Below are 16,058 nucleotides of genomic sequence, written 5' to 3'. Positions count from 1 at the left end.
TTCGCGCCCCTTCTATCGAAACCCCCCTCAGTTCTCAGGGGCACTCTCCTCGTACTGCTCGCTCCTCCGAAGCGGCTTGGCTCGATCGACGCTCGAGTCGCAGCCTCTGCGTCAGCGTTGGCTTTCATCGACGAGAAACCTTTGCAGTCGTTCACGGCTTTCCACTCACTCCATCACTCATTGCTTTTGGTAGCATTGGCCGACGAGACCGACACAGAAAGAGACGGGAAAGATGTCTGTCGAAAGCGCGTCCGGAAACGAAAAGTTTTCCCTCACCTCCTCCGAGGATAGGGAGAGCTACGGTCTCCTGCATGACGGCACCCGGTTCCGCGTTCCGGACACCATGTCAGTGGTGGACGCACTCTTGACACCCAAGTCGTGGCGGAGTCCGGCGACACTCATCTGGATCGCGTCCTGGTTCGCTGTTGGGATGACGGGGCTGCTCTACTTCACCCACGGGCTGTCTTTGTGGTTCTTCTGCGCTCAGTTTGCCTTCTGGCGGCTCGCGTACAACATTGGGATCGGCGCCATTCTGCACTACCACTCGCGGTACGGCTCTTTCCTTAAGTTCTACCGTCGCATTGTCAGCGACTACCCGGTGACTCGACGTCTTCTGGAGGCGTCCGTTGTCTTCCAGGACAACACGGAGTACAAGGTGTCCAGTTTTCCGGACGAGTTCAACGCCTGGATGCTGTTCCGCCAGATTGAAAACGTCATTCTCGCCAACGACCTTGTCTCGTACTGGGTGCTTTCGGTTGTCTGCTGGGAGAAGATGAGCCTCAGATCGCCCGTGGACATTGCCTGCTTCGTATTTGGCTGCGCCTCCATCGCGTTTGCACTCTGGAGCAAGTTCGACGCGCACCGCGTCATTGGCGACTTCGCCTGGTACTGGGGCGACTTTTTCTTTCTCCTCGACAAAAACCTCACCTTCGACGGCATCTTCCAGATGTTCCCACACCCGATGTATACGGTCGGCTACGCCTTCATGTATGGCGTGCCAGTCATGACCAAGTCCTACACACTCTTCTACATGAGCGTCTTTGGGCACCTGTGCCAGCTGGCGTTCTTGGCGTTTGTGGAGAACCCGCACATTGACCGCACCTATAACGTACTGTCGTCACCGACGCCGGAGGAGCAGCAGCGGCATGCGGTGCTGTACGGGAACGGCGGTGAGGCCTACCTGGAGCGCAATGAGCTTGTGGTGCTCATGCACTTCAACATTTTCCGCGCCAGTGACCTCCTTCTAGCCTTGACGATCATCTATCTGCTGGCGACGCTGCTGCTGCCCCTCCCAGCGTGGGTCTACGCGGTTCACGTGATGGCCTGGAGACTCTTCCACAACGGCTTTCTCGGCTACCTGCTGAAGCGGGAGTCGTGCGAGAAGTGGTTCTCCCGAAACTACGCCTCGCCACAGGGCGCCTTCAACAACTGGAAGCGCATCTACAACGCGAGTGTCACAATCACAAACCTGTCCTACTGCCTCTGCGCCGTCAAGTACTTCACCTGGGCGATGCCGCTTTTCGGCAGTGGCGAGGCACGATGCTTCGTGTTGATCGTCGGCACGCTTCTTGTCGGCATCAACGCGTACGTGAGCTGGAGCATATACGAGGCCATTGGTGACTACGGCTACTTCTACGGTGACTTCTTCATCGAGAACGTTCCGGCGAAGCTGAACTACAGCGGCATCTACCGCTATCTAAACAACCCTGACTCGTCGCTCGGAATGTCAGCCTACTACGGCATCGCGCTGTTGTCCGGCAGCCCGGTGGTGCTGGTGGTGGCTATGATGTCCCACGCGGCTGCGAAGATCTTTGAGGCTGTCGTTGAGGAACCACACATGCGCAAGCGCTACGGTGACCAAGTTCGCGAGGCTGGCGGGATGCAAGCGGAGTTTGTGCGGCGCATGAAGGTGTCGAAGGCGGAGTACGACAAGAAGATGCGCGCCATAAAGGCAAAACTGGACTGTCGCAAGAAACAGTGAGCGCGGGATCCCTTCGGCCTTTGCGGAGGTTGCTGCTCTGGCAGACATGTGTGCCTCTCTTCAGTGATTTGTTTTTGATGGGGCAGTGGTGTGCAGGGCCTGCGAGAATCCGAGCTGAACAACGATGGTGACTGACCACACCCACTGTTTGTGTCGCCGTCGCGCCATCGGAGCGTGTAGTGCACAGGGGAGGGTGGAATGCGAGTGCTTGTGCCTCTGTTGGTGCCCACCATTGATCAGCTACATATGTACGGTAGGGTGTGGGCGAAGGGACGGCGGCCGCTACAGCGGTTTGTCTTGTCTTTTTTTGTTCTGCGTGCCGTTTTCTCGCACTGTTGCCGTTTATTTCTCTGTGATGTGACGTCTTCTTCTGGCAGCGCCAGCGAGGAGGGGGTGATGATGAAATGGGTGGCACAGCAGACAACGAAATGAAGTGGAATCGCGCAGGCTCTTCAACGTGCAATGGCGACACCGCTCCGCCGTCTCTCTCGCTTTTCACCCCTTTCCTTCTGTGGGCTTTCATTGGTTTTCTTCTGTCAAACGACAACGAGGGAGCTGGATAGACAGATAGCAGTGACAAGCGCCACCCATCGTGCCGCACAGGAGACCGGCATGCGTGCCTCCTCGGTTTCTGATGCAAAGCAGGCATGCCGGCATGGGGAAAGGGCTTGTGATGTGAATCTCCTTCGTTACTGGATGCCTAGGACTGACACGATCATGCTGGTTTCTATCTCTCTTTCCGCTTCCGTCTTGGTCCGTGATTTTGGCGTCCTTCTCTCCCACATACTGTGCGCCTGACGCCAACCGCTACTTGCCATTCTTAGAATTGCACGTCGTCGACGAAGACGTTGCAGAGCCTGCGCTGGCAGAGGACACCTGCTCGCTTTCTAGCCTCGCCACTACAGCGGTGGTGGTGGTGTTCCGATGTCACTGCCTCGTGAAGAAATCAGCGTGGAGTTGGGGGCCGACACGCCGGATCACTCCCGCACCGACCATCCCTTTAACCGCAGCCGCCACGACAGCCTGGCGAGCTCGCGCTTTAGCAGTCGCCTCAGCCGGCGCTCCAGCGTACGCGATGAAGTGCAGTCGCTCGATGAGTTCCTGCGAAAGCAGCGCGTCATTCGGTACATGCAGGAGGAGCGGGAGCGTGCGGAGCGGTCGAAGCTGCTGCGCGAGGAACACGACTTCTGGGTCGAGTTCCGCGATCGTGAGCGTGCGGAGCGTCTGAAGTACATGACAGAGCAGGAGATCGTGGAGCTGCTGCAGAGGGAGGCGGACGAGGCTACGCGCGAAAACAGCCCCGCTGACCGGTTCCACCTTCGGGCAACCGAGGATACGTTGCGGCGCCGCCACATCACGGCGGATGTGCAGCGCGGGGAGGAAGATGCTGTGTTGGCGCGTCTCAAGGGCGAGGTGCAGGTGGATGGTATTCGACTCGCTGCTGAGCAAGAGACCTCGGTGATGGTAGAGGTCATGACAGTGGCAGAGCGCACGCGGCGCGTCTGCATTGAGAGCCAGCAGCGTGAAGAGGACTTGACAGCAAAGTGCAAGCAGCTGATGACGGAGCTAGAGGAAGCCAGGGCTTCCGCCACGCGAGCCCAACGATACCAGAGGCGCGCCGAAGACGATCTGGCACGGGAGCAAGAGAATTCGCAGAAAGAGAAAGCTGCCGCCGCAGCCAGCAAGGAGGCCAACGAGAAACTCTCGAAGGAATTAGCCGAGGTGCGGGAGCAACTCGCAGCCTCTGAGGCAGAGAGGAAGAAGGCGGAAGCTGCAACGGCACAGGCTGTGCGGGAGGCTACACGAAAGGAGAAGGAGCTCACCAGTCTGAGGAAACGCAACGACGAGCTGGCGGCACAGCAGGCATCGCAGACGGCCGCCGCCAAGGACGAGAAGCAGCGCGCATCTCCGTTTCAGGAAGAGCTGAGGGCGTATAGGGATGCACTGGAGAAGGAGCAGGCAGTGCGAAGCAGGGCTGAGACCGAGCTGGCGGCGCTGCGGGAGCAAGCAAAGGTGCTCGAGGCGAAGGTGGCTGCCGCGAGTGCGCCCGACCCGAAACAGGTGGCAGATAACATGCGGAAACTGAAGGCCGTCGCCGACGACGCCCGCAAGGCGCAGGCTGACCTCGTAAAGGAGCGCCAGGCGCGCGAGAGTGCTGAGGCTGCCGCGGTGGAGGCGAGAGATGCCCTAGCGAAGGAGCAAGCGGCGCGCGAGAAGGCAGAGAAGGAGGCGCAGAGGGCGCTGGCGGCGTCAAGCGTTCCAGCACTACAAATGCAAGAGGCCGTGTTGGATCGCAAAAAGCTAGCTGAGGCGGAGAAGAAGCTGGAAGAGATGCGTAGGGCACGGAACAGGGACGCGGCTGAGAAGACCGCACTGAAGCGTGAGATGCAGAAGGTGAAGAGGGATCTCGAAGATGAAAGCACTGCGCGGGCCCAGTTTGAGCAGCTCGCATCGCAAGCCGTTAGCGCAGACGACCGGGTTCCACGGAGGGAGGTGGACCAGCTGCGAAGGGAACTGCACATCTCGCAGGAGCAATGCGACGCAGCACGACGGGACACCGTTGCGTGCCAGCAGAACGCAGCCCGCGAGATCGCCTCACTCAAGGCGTGGTGCGAGCGCCTGCAGCAGCAGCATCGCATGCAGCAGCAGCTGCTTCAAAGTGATGAGGAGTTCACCCCGCGGACGGCAACACCAACCCCGCACTCTCGCACGCCGCGCTCTGTGCGGAGGCGGATCCCACAAGACCTCGCGTCTGATCAGCGGCAGGCGGAGGAGAAGGCGGCAAGCGACCAGCGCATTCGCGAACTGGAGGCACACGTGACGCGGCTGCAGGCGGACCTCCATAGGAGCAAGGACCAAGAAAGTAAGGCGGTCGCAGAGGCGGAGCAGGCGCGTAAGGCACCCAAAGCGACCGCCGCCACCTCCATGCGTGATTCGTGGAAGGCGTTTCCGGGCCCATCCGAGCGTGGTGCCGCGGTGGAGCAAGAGGCCAAAGAGAGGGCGATGCTGCAGCGGTTGGACGCCTTGGAGAGGGAGCGCGCGGAGGCGGAAAGGAAGTACGATGATCTCGTTGTGGCCCACAGACACTCAGAGGCCGCTCGCTGTGAGGCGGAGCTGCAGGTTTCGGTGCAGCGGGCGGAGATTGAGCAACGACGAAAGGAAGAGCCTCAGTCGTACACTTCAGCGCTGAGGAACTATGAAACGGCACGCTCGGAGCCGATCTCAGCGACTGCTGATGAGAGCACGAGCGCACTCGAGGAGCGCATCAAGGAGCTGGAGCGGCATCTGACAGAGGAGCGTGCGGCTCGAGAGGCCGCTGAGAGGCGCGCAGAGGGGCTTCAAAAGCTATGTGCTGCGCCAGGGACTGACGCCAAATCTGCAGCGCAGGTGGCGGAGGCGAATGTCTCCTCAAGCGGTGCAGGAGCCACAGGCAGGACCCGGAAGGCGAAGGGCGGGTGCTGCTAGTGCAGTCTGCTTTCTCTCGGCTTTGCGTTGGTGCTGAGCGCAGAGAACAAGGGGGGGAGCGTGTGGGCCGAAGTCTCTGTCTGGCTTTGCAGTTTTCCTTCTTGATGGCGCGGCTCTTGTGTAGTAGAGGACAGCAGCGTCCTTCCTAAGCGCTGATAGGCCCATCGGCGGAGCTCCCTTCTTCCAAGTCTACTGTAGTCCCGCTTTCCCCTGCAGTGGTGTGTGTGTGTGTGTGTGTGCGGGGAGGGGGGTAGGAGAGGGGTGCGAAGCATGTCCTTTCGCAGCACGTGGGCTCGGTCATGCCGACTCAACGGATGGTTGCTATCTCCCTAGCTCCTTCCTTTAGTTGTGTGTGCACGTATTTCCTCTGGCACACGAACACGCAATCCAGTGAGCACACGCACTGTCCCTCCCTCTTTCACGTATGGCGATGCTCTTTCTCTTTTTGTGAGTTGCCTTCTAAGCCGCCTCTCCCCCGTCACCCTTACTCAAGCCGTAACGTTAGATATTTTCCCCTCTTGTTTATCTCCATCATCGTGTACTATGTCGTTTCTATATATATTTTTTCGCTATACCGTAGATCTTTTCCTGCCGCCACTGCACTTGAAAGAGGCGCAGCCGCATTACATCACCTACTTCCGCGCACGCACCGTGATGCTTCAGGTGATTTTTGGCCGTTTGTGTTGTACGGGGAACTTCTCGGTGGGCGGCAATCCAATGCTGATCACCTATCGACGTTATCGTTGTTGGCATTCTCAGTGGCGTGTGTGTGTGTGGTCGCTTCTGCTTTGGTAATCTGTGGTGGTAAGGGGGTCAGTACAGAGCACACGTGAATAGTCCTGCTGCAGCCGCGCCATGAAAAGCACGAGTCTGTGGACCATATCGCCTCCCTGCCTTACCGCATGTGTTCATCTCGGGTAGCAACGATGCCCCTCTCTGTTTGGCAGCCTGCGGCATGCACTGCTCTGAGGCGGTCCTCGTGTGCCGATGTCGTGTGGTGCGCTATGTGGTTGACATATTGCCTTCGCCTCCGCCCTAGTCAGTCTCTCATCTCCCTAAATCTTCACGTGCTAAATGGCTTCAACTCACAGAGGTCGCCCCTCAGCGCTCTCGATTGGGTGCGGCGGGTCTTCCTGCTTCTCCCCCTCACCAGACAATGAAAACGGACACTGCTGCGGTGCACTGCACACGAGCAAGCTTCGCACAGTTCGCGCGCCAACGGTGTGCAGACTCACCGTGGGAGCTCCGATCGAAGCGCGACCATTTGGGGGGACCTGTGGAGTGGCTGGAGGCGACATACAATGTGTGTAGCTCATTTGAGGGGTCCGCAAGCGTGGTTCTCATCACAGTGTGCGTCCTTTTCAACGCCGACTTCGCCGTCCCACAGTTGGGCTTCTACAACTCTTCCGTCATGAGCCTCGAGGGTCTGCGGATGGCGGTGCCAAATCTCACGTTTGTAAACGCACAGTCGACTGTGGAACCGGCCGATGTGACGGGAGCTGTGCATCGACCGCTCGTGAGCTTCTCATGGAACCAGGAGCTGGGTCAGTACATGTGGCTTGTGCATCCCTGCGACACAGAAAACCTGCTTCGTTGCAGGCGATACGATGGTGAGCAAGGTGACGTGATCAGCGTCTTTCTGCGCGCCATGTCGGACTACTTCCCTTTTGCGCCACTGCTTGTACCGCGTGCTGGAGGAAATTTCGATACCGCGCGTACATGACGAACCACGAAGAAAACACATGAACTGTTCGCGTGAGGCAATTTCATTGTTCTCTTGGATCAGCGCACTACACCTTCCCGCAGCTGAGTCGTACACCACGCTGCCTGTCAAGGTTAGCCGGCGCTTTCACCGCGTTCGCCACTTGCAGCGGAGGTGGTTGCTTCGCGCTGCCTTTTGGACCGCTGCGAATCGGGTAGTGTTTTTCACTCTTCGTGACCCCCTTCCGGTGCCCGTTGCTGCTTCTGGTGCCGCACTTCTCCAGTGTCCCTCTTTCTCCTGCGTGCGCCTCACTGCTCTTCTCTTCCCTCTTTTTTGTTGGTCCCCTGCACGATCACTTCTCGCCTCCTCAGGGGTGACTGTGACACAACCACGCACACCACCAGAACTGGTCCACGCTTTTGTTTTTGCTGTGCGCAGGTGTGCGTTCACGGGCAGTAGAGCACGCACCGGTTAGCAAGCATGCTCCGCCTCTCACGGCGCTTGCTGGGTGCGGCAGGCGCCGGCCCGTTCGACCCGTACAAGATTCTAGGCGTAAAGCCGGACGCCAGCAAAGACGAAATCAAGAAGGCGTATCACCGTTTGGCACTAAGGTTCCACCCAGACAGCGGGGCAGAGGGTAACGCAGCACGATTTGCGGCGGTGAACGAGGCGTACGAGGCTGTTAAGGACGGAAAATGGAAGCATAGCGCTCAGCAGCAACAGAAGGCGGAAGAGCAGAGCAATGGAGACTGGAGGGATCCCAAGATGCGCATGTACGTCTACGAGCAGCCGGGCTCGACGACGGATGGCTATGTCTCCGGCGACACCGAGAAATACGTGCGCTTTTTCATGATTGGCTGTTTTCTCTTTATATTTGTTCGCGTTTCGCTGTTCTTCCTTCTCCCGTCCGCAAGGAACGGCGGGCGCCACGAGATCGTACTAGATCAAGAGCGATCGGACGGGTCTATGTCTCTTGGAGCCGTCGCCAACCAGGAGACGCCGTTTGAACAGTCCCTCGCTGATGCTGCAAATGGCTGCAGCAACGGCTCCGTTCACGCGGATGAGGAGGTGGAGTACAAGTGGGTCGAAAAGGGTGCGAGCACCCCCATGAAGGACCCATTGTCTTACAGGTGACCGTACTGCTCACGTATGAATTTCGTCCAAATGCCCGGATGCCCTCTTGTCCAACGCAACAGCCGTTTCTTTGGTGTCGGACACCGCAACTCGCTATTGGTCTCGGTGCGTGTCTGTCGTGACAAAGCGCTTGTGAAGCACAGACGCCTCTGCGAAGCTGTGCAGGCGAGTACGGTGGAGATTTCTTTTTCCAACGTTTTCTGTCTGCCATAAGTAATGAGCGGAAGTCCACTCAAGCCCCCAGTTTGTCATAGGCCCCATCGCGTAATACCAAGCAGCGCTAAACGCCCGCGTTACAGCGATGCGCTGGCTCGGTTATCTGAGAGCATGGTATCTACCTCAAGCTTTACTGACCATCTGCCTCGCAGGCCGCCTCTCAGCCGCACCCATTGTGCCGGTAGCCATATGGTGCGTCTCTTGGTGGTGGCGTAGGATCTCCCCCACCAGTGAGCAGTACGAGGGTCCGATGGAGTACGTTGAAATCATGTCGACACTCTGCCCATCACATGTATGGTAAAAAAATGTACAACGTCACAGGTTGTTCCGACGCAACACCATCCAGGACCTGATCGCCGACATGAGCAGCGAGACAGCACTCTGATCTCCTCAAATCGTATGTGCTTGACCCTGCCACCACCTGAGGTTGTTCTGCATTGGCAGGGGGGATAGTAGGGGAGGGGGGAGACTGGAACTCTATGCGACGCTGAGCTGTCTCTCGTCGTCAGGGACTGGATTGCAGTGCAGAAGCAGAACGTCCTCACAGAAACAACAACAAAAAACCGCTTTCACTGTCCACCTGAGGCCCAGGGGAATAGATGATACAACGACAAGCTCCTTCTTTGAATCCTGACAGCTGCCTTTTCCACAATGGCCTGCTTAGCTTCCCCACCCCCCACTGTTGCACATACAAGGGCTTGATGGGGGATAGTGGAAGGCAAGGTTGCGGCTCGTGGAGGCCTTAAAGCCTCTCTCGGACCGTCTCTCGATCTCTCTCAGTTATGTGATGCTGCCTCTTCCTCATTTCTACTCACTCACTCAATTTCCATCGCAACTGCCGTCGCGCTTTCCCAGTCCATCTTATCCTCCACGCTTTGCCTTTCACATCCGCGCTTCTCTTGCCGTTCGTTTTCCACGTTGACACAAACCACAGGCTCGTCGTGCCTCACCTGCACCCACCCAGCGGGATAAGCGGCAATGACAAGCGTCGCCCAGCACATAATCACACCGGCGGTAATCCGCGCGAAGTACTCTGGCTATGTCCTGAGCAACGGCGTCAAATGCGTCGTCGTGCAGGATGCGAACGCGAAAATGCCGGCGGCGGCCATGTGCATCCGTGCAGGCCAGCTGAACGACCCTGTGGAGCTGCCTGGACTGGCGCACTTCTGCGAACACATGCTTTTCATGGGAACAGAGAAGTTCCCCAAGGAGGACGAGTTCGACAGTTTTGTGTCTAAAGCGAGCGGCCTCACCAACGCCTTCACCGAGGGTTGCGATACGGTGTACTACTTCAGCGTCAGCGATGGCAGCCTTGAGGGGGCGCTAGAGCGGTTTGTGGAGTTCTTCGCGGCTCCCAGCTTCAGTCCCGGCGCGGTGGCCCGGGAGGTGAACGCGGTGCACAGCGAGGACGAGAAGAACCACAATAACGACTACTGGCGTCTCGACGAGCTGATCCGTGACTTCTGCAACCCGAAGCACCCACGCAGCCGCTACGGCAATGGCAACCTCACCACCCTGCGGGACGAGCCGCAGCGGCGGGGAATCGACGTGCGCGAGTCGCTCAAAACGTTCCACTCCCGCTACTACTTGGCGGATGGGGCGACGATTGTGGTGGTGAGCACGCGACCAGCTGACGAGGTGCTAGGCCTCATCGAGGGGCCGCTCGCGCGGATGAAGCAGGGAGCCGTTCCGCGCTTTTCTTTTCTCGAGGCCGGCGAGCATCTGTTCACCAGTGCCGCGCTCGGCTCCTGGACCAACGTGCGCACGGTGCGGAAGATGCGTGAGCTGCGGCTGATGTGGGCGGTGCGGTCGCCGTCGTCGGCGTGGCGCACAACGCCGTCGGCGTACATTGCCCACCTCCTCGGGCATGAGTGCGACACCTCCGTGCTCGGGGTGCTGAAGAAGCGCAATTGGGCGACAGGCATGGTGGCCGGCGCCCACCGTGTGGACGATGACTTTGAAGTCCTGGAAGCCTCTGTCACACTCACAGTAGAGGGGTTCCGGAACGCGCTGAAGGTAGTGGACCTGCTCTACCAGGGCATTGGCCAGTCGATTGCGCATGGCGTGGATGCTGAGGTGTACAAGGGGATGAAGGCCGAGGAGCGCCTCTTCTTTGAGAGCGTTGACGCTGGCGCGCCGGCGAACCACTGCGTCACGCTCGCACAGAACGCCAACGCTACCGACCTGGAGCACTGCTGGATCGGCGGCAGCGTGGTGCTCGAGGACGATATGGAGGCGGTTCTGACCTATGTGCGTCAGCTGACACCGCAGAACTGCGTGACGTTCATGCAGTGGGGAGATATGCCGAGTGATGCAGTCACCGGCGCCACGCCAGCGGAGGGAAACCTCGTGGAGAGCCATGGAAAGCAGCACGACGCGGAGGATGACGAGGACAGCCAGGGTTCCGAGGGGGAGTCCGCAGAGGAGGCGGAGCAAGCGGGGGAGAGTAACGCGTCGGCTGAGGAGCTGTTTCTCTCGCTCCCGGCCTTCGCGCAGGTGCCGGTCAGCATGGTCTCGCGCTTCCACAAGGCGCTGTACCAGACGGTCAGGATACCGGAGGAAGACGTGGCGCGGTGGCAGAGTCTCATCAGCGGCCCGTATCCGCCGGAGCTGGCGTTACCGTCCACGAATCCGTTCATTGCCACAGACTTCACAATTTACCCACCGGCCGCTGCGGAGGCGGTGGACGAGATCGCCTCCCCGCACGCCGTGACATACGTCAGGAGGGATGCGGGCCACCACAGCACCTTCAAAATGGCGCTGCGGTGCAACGTTCTCTCACCCGTTGCGTCCGCGAGCCCGCTGAACCGGCTGTACACGCGCGTCATGCACGGCATACTGTCCAACGCGATCACGGAGATGGCCTACTACGCAACGCTAGCGTCGCTCACTAACGAGGTGATCTTCTCGGAAACGGGGCTGGGCTTTGCAGTGGAGGGGCCGTCGCAGAAGCTGTACGAGTTTTTCTTCGCCGTAGTGCGCAAGGGGCTGTCCATGGAGGTGCTCCAGGGTACTGCGGAGGAGTACGCGACGTACCTGGAGACAGGCGTGCAGAGGCTCAAGAACGTGGGGATGGGCCAGCCGTACAAGGTTCTCCACGAGACACAGAAGAAGGCGACTCGGCACACGTACTACTTGTTTAGCGAGATGCTTGCGTGCGAGTCTGCTGCCACGTACGAGGGCTACTGCACCTTTGTGAAGCAGTACTTGGAGAGCGGTCTCCTGCTCGAGTGCTTCGTTGCGGGGAACGTGCTTTCCACACAGGATGTGCGCGAAATGCTGGTTGGTCAGCTGGAGAACCTCCTCGAAACCTTAACCATTCCAATCCCGCTGAAGGACACCATTCCGCGTGTGCGCGACACATACGGCCCGCGTGCTGGAGATGGGAAAGCAAACGAGAGCGTGCTCTCCACCTTCGATGTTCTCTCAATGCCACCATCGAACCCGGCCGACCCGAACGCGGCTGTTGTCGTCGACGTCATCATCGGCGAGGCCACTCCGCGTGTAATGGCACTCACAGACACCGCAATGAAGCTCATCAGCTCCTCTTTCTTCAACGTGCTGCGCACGCGGGAGGCGTTGGGCTACATTGTGTTTGCCCAAAGAAGTGTCGACTACTGCACAGCGCACACCCTCTTTGTGGTGCAGAGTGCGCTGAAGGATGTGGACTGCGTCTACCTGCTCTCCCGCATCGTCGCCTTCTTCTCTGCCGTGGAGGCGCGGCTGGACACGTTATGCTCTGCTGAGGAGGTCGAGAAGGTGAAGAGGGGTCTGATTGCGGCTCTGGAGAAGATGCCCGACTCTGTCGAGGGCGATGTCCAGCGTCTTGAGGGTGAGTATCTCAGTCTGTCGAAGTTTGAAAGTCGCCAGCGGACGATTGCCGCCCTCTTGACCATCACTGCGGAGGATGTAAAGTCGCACCTCCGCAAGTTCGTCCTCAACAGCCGCAGTGACTCTCGTGCGTTGGCGCTGTGCATCAATAACGCTCGCACCGCTGCCACCGATGTGTTCGCTGAGCCAGGCAACCGTCGCGTTCCTCTGCCTCGCGTGCGGTCGAGGCAGGAGGACAGCGACGATGCGTCAGACGACGCATCCGAGGACACTGAGACGCTGACGCTGCCTACCTTTTTGGATGGCGGCAGCTGTGTCGAGATTACCTCTTATGCTTCTGCCCTCGACTATCAGCACGGGCTTTCCGTTCTCAAGTGCAACACCTATTGACGGCGTAAAGGCCTGTGATGTATGTGAGAACAGCGATAGTATCGGTTTTGCTGCCCCCTCCCCACCCTAAACGGCCGTATTTCGATTTCTATTCATTTCGCATCTGTGTGTGGATGTCGTGCGCCGCTGTTCGTCGACGTCTCTTATCTCCTTCGCGGCTGTTTCACAAGAGAGCACCCCTCTCCCGATTCAAATCACCGTAAGCGAAGAAAAGCCTCGAATGATTCGAGAGGATCCCGCAAAGGGCCATACAGACGCTTCGTGCCGAATGCATGGGCGGGGTCGCATCTCGGACCCGTGCTACACTGCTTGTCCCTCGCCGGGCAGTGACCTTGACAGGGCAGTCTCCATATCAGCGAACCAAGCACGGCTCTTTATGTTGAAGTCTCCCTCTGTGGCTGTCGATTCTTCTCGTTCTCCGATATGCGCTTGACCTTCACGCCTTCCTCTACAGCGTCCGTCTCTTCAGTGTGTGGAGCTCGTGATCGCTGGCGTGACGGCAACACCTGCCCCGCTTTTTAGTCTCAAATCGGTAAAGCGAGCTAGCCAAAGTCGCGCTGCACAACGCAAACCTTCTTTTGATTTCTGCTTGCGTTTTTTTCCTGCTCCCCTCTGACCCTCTCCGCTTTCTGTGCTCTGAGGTGCTGGTACCTGTGAGTCGCAAGGGCGGCAGCTGTATTGGGCTTCAGTCGATCGTTGGTGTTTGCATTGGGTGCCTACTGATTTATGGCATGGATTCGGACGAGGAACCGCCGGCGGCTGTTGCGAACGCCTTCTCTACGACGGTGGCTCGTGGTGGGTCGTCGTCGGTCATTTCCCGACCACTGCTGCCCTCGGGGGTGGGGTGCAGGCGCGAATCGGACTCACTGGCAGAGCTCTGTGCGCGCCTGAAGCGGAGATACGAGGGCTTGTCGAGGCTGCCACCGCAGGTTCCACCTGTAGTTTGCTTTTGCGTCGGCGGCAAGGACTTCGCTGTGTCGCGCGCGCTGTTGGAGAAGGACCCTGGCTCGCTGCTGTTTTCCCTTGCAAGGCAGCACTTCTGTAGTACGTCATCTGCTACGGGGACTGCAGACGCGAGTGCCCGTGGACGCAAGCGCTCTCGTGATGGCAGTGACGAGAGGATGACTAACGCTGTCGTTTCAATCCCGGAAAGAAACGCGCGGCTCTTCGGCATGCTGCTCAACCTTCTACGTGGATACAAGAACGCGATTCCAGAGGACTGGATGGACTCGTGCCGTGAGGAGGCCGCATACTACGGCCTGTCAGGCTTGTGGAACTCCCGGTTCCACATCACGTCGTCGCAGTACTACTTTCGCAATCCCCTACACAACTCAAAGCTGATCTCCGATGCCGTGCTGGGTGTTGCGAGCGACTTCTTCAGCACGGGCCAGCATCACATCGACTTCAGCGTTTCCCAGTGTGATCGTGTGGCTGTCGGGATGATTAGCTCAAACGTCGGCTCCTCGGAGGACCTGGCCACGCCGCCGCATGACGGCAACAACGGTGCGTTCTATTGGAACGACGGAAAGCTGTCCTTCTACCTTGGTGAACCACGGGTGGTCGAGACGGGGCTCCCGTTCCCGGCTGGCGCGATCATACGGATCATCTTTGACGCCGATGAGCGCATTGTTCGCTGGATTGTGAATGGAGAGTACTGCGTAGCGATGGAGCGCTTGCCGGCAGGGCGCCAGTATGCCTTTAGCTCCATTGCCGCCCGAAGCTCTCAGGTGACCATTGTGCCAACGTAGCCATGCTGGTCTCTTTGTTCTCACTCACTGAATAGAGTAGACGTGTACGTACGTCACGTATGCGATGGCTCGCCTGGTTTCGGGCTGCGCGGGCGAGGACATGGGAAACACGAAGATCACACCTATGCTTGTACAAGTGCATCTTGTTGCATCACCTGAATGAAGCGTATTGATAGCAACCGGGTCACAAGCACCGGTTTTCATCGCTTCGGAGTACGCTAGCGAGGGATTTTTAGGAGGAGCCTGATAAGGGTTTATTTTTGCCGAAAGGCCTGCGCTAGGTCGTGTCACCTTCTCGCGGCTGCGTATTATGAGGTGCCCCCTATCTTTCTTTGCGCGCTGTTATACCCAGTCATTCTCCCGTCTTCGTTGCTCGAATCACATGCATCTGGCACTATCGAACATTGAAACGCAGTGCCCTCCAGTCCAGGTGTGATCAGTGACGCCGGCAGGGGAGGGGGCGCCGCTTTCCGCCTTGGAACTCCAACCCCTCTGCCCTACTGACATCGCGGGGACTCGCTATTCCGTTTGCTTTGCCAGCCCCTGTTCCGTCGCCGAGGACTGCTTTCATCACATACGATGCTATCTCCGTGACGGCAGCGTTCTTAGACGCCCTTGAGGCCACCTCCGCTGCATTCGATTCGCAGCACATTCTCCTTTGTGTGGCGATGGAGGAGGTTGGCGCTCTGGGATGATGGGAACACGCGCGACAAGCTCAGCATCAGTATGTATGCCGCACTCACGGTCTAGCAGAATCATTCAGTAAAGGTGTTGTGCACCCAGAAATGGAGGAGGGCTTACCAGAATCGTGTTGTTTCATGTACAGCGATTCAGAGAGGGATCTATGGACGAAGAGCACGTCTGCCACGCAGCGAAATCCGCAAGAAGGACGACTGTGGCTTCCTGAAAGCACAGTGGAGCGAGTTGTATTGTTTGGTATACATGTTGGGTACGTCAGCGTGCGTTTGCGTGCAGCAAAGCTAGAAGCTACTCCTCATCTGCGTGCGTTGCCTTTTCCATGCGGCAGCGGATATCTCGCCGACACAAGGGGAACCTCCCCCTCCTTGTTGATTATTATCGACGAGCGCGTCGCCGATCACGCGGTGTTACGCTTTCGTGACACGCCCTGACCGACTCATGGAGACGCACTTGTCACCGCTTCTCTCTTATGTGAGCGACGATGTCTTCTTCGTCTAAACTTCTTCGAAGATCTGGAGTGACCGCTCGCGACAGCACAGGGGTTGGTAAAGGCTTTGAGTATCCACTCGCACACCACCGCAGCGCACAGTGGGCGCCCTGTGTGTTTCTTTGCTGCCGTTTCTCTTTCCGATTTCTCCTTCATTCCACCGCGTGCAGCCGATGGCGCGTCGGTGTGTTCGAAGCTGGCTCAGTGCTACACAGGTGACAGCGCAGCTTTTCACGCGCACGGTTGAGCTCGGTAATGTCGGTGCAGATCTCGATGGTGCCACTGTCTGTAGCATAGAAAGGGGATAGGCACTCTTGTGCCGCAGTCTGAGTGGCGCCTACTCTGCTGGGTGGCTCTTGTTTGCTATATTCCTTTTCCTGGGCGTGTCGTTGTCCGTGACGGAAT

The 16,058-nt window shown here is 58.5% G+C and overlaps 6 protein-coding genes across 6 annotated transcripts; all 6 read left to right on the top strand.

Annotated features, from left to right (window-relative positions):
- Nucleotides 1-232: 232 nt before the first annotated feature.
- LMXM_30_3120 (phosphatidylethanolaminen-methyltransferase-lik e protein) lies at nt 233-1,981 on the top strand (the record flags this gene model as incomplete). The annotated part of the gene is made up of 1 exon (XM_003877782.1): nt 233-1,981. The coding sequence occupies one exon, from the start codon at nt 233-235 to the stop codon at nt 1,979-1,981; it is 1,749 nt and encodes a 582-aa protein (XP_003877831.1).
- A 924-nt stretch (nt 1,982-2,905) lies between these two features.
- LMXM_30_3110 (conserved hypothetical protein) lies at nt 2,906-5,446 on the top strand (the record flags this gene model as incomplete). Its single annotated transcript, XM_003877781.1, has 1 exon — nt 2,906-5,446. The coding sequence occupies one exon, from the start codon at nt 2,906-2,908 to the stop codon at nt 5,444-5,446; it is 2,541 nt and encodes an 846-aa protein (XP_003877830.1).
- Nucleotides 5,447-6,602: 1,156 nt separating this feature from the next.
- Nucleotides 6,603-7,169, top strand: LMXM_30_3105 (conserved hypothetical protein; the record flags this gene model as incomplete). Its single annotated transcript, XM_003877780.1, has 1 exon — nt 6,603-7,169. The coding sequence occupies one exon, from the start codon at nt 6,603-6,605 to the stop codon at nt 7,167-7,169; it is 567 nt and encodes a 188-aa protein (XP_003877829.1).
- Nucleotides 7,170-7,628: 459 nt separating this feature from the next.
- Nucleotides 7,629-8,282, top strand: LMXM_30_3100 (conserved hypothetical protein; the record flags this gene model as incomplete). Its single annotated transcript, XM_003877779.1, has 1 exon — nt 7,629-8,282. One exon carries the CDS (start codon nt 7,629-7,631, stop codon nt 8,280-8,282), a length of 654 nt encoding a protein of 217 aa, XP_003877828.1.
- A 1,194-nt stretch (nt 8,283-9,476) lies between these two features.
- LMXM_30_3090 (metallo-peptidase, Clan ME, Family M16) lies at nt 9,477-12,719 on the top strand (the record flags this gene model as incomplete). The annotated part of the gene is made up of 1 exon (XM_003877778.1): nt 9,477-12,719. The coding sequence occupies one exon, from the start codon at nt 9,477-9,479 to the stop codon at nt 12,717-12,719; it is 3,243 nt and encodes a 1,080-aa protein (XP_003877827.1).
- A 731-nt stretch (nt 12,720-13,450) lies between these two features.
- LMXM_30_3080 (conserved hypothetical protein) lies at nt 13,451-14,467 on the top strand (the record flags this gene model as incomplete). Its single annotated transcript, XM_003877777.1, has 1 exon — nt 13,451-14,467. The coding sequence occupies one exon, from the start codon at nt 13,451-13,453 to the stop codon at nt 14,465-14,467; it is 1,017 nt and encodes a 338-aa protein (XP_003877826.1).
- Between the last annotated feature and the right edge of the window lie 1,591 nt (nt 14,468-16,058).

The sequence above is a fragment of the Leishmania mexicana genome, chromosome 30 (assembly GCF_000234665.1).
Source record: "Leishmania mexicana MHOM/GT/2001/U1103 complete genome, chromosome 30".
NCBI lineage: Eukaryota > Euglenozoa > Kinetoplastea > Trypanosomatida > Trypanosomatidae > Leishmania > Leishmania mexicana.
This window is presented reverse-complemented; position numbering and strand designations above follow the sequence as displayed.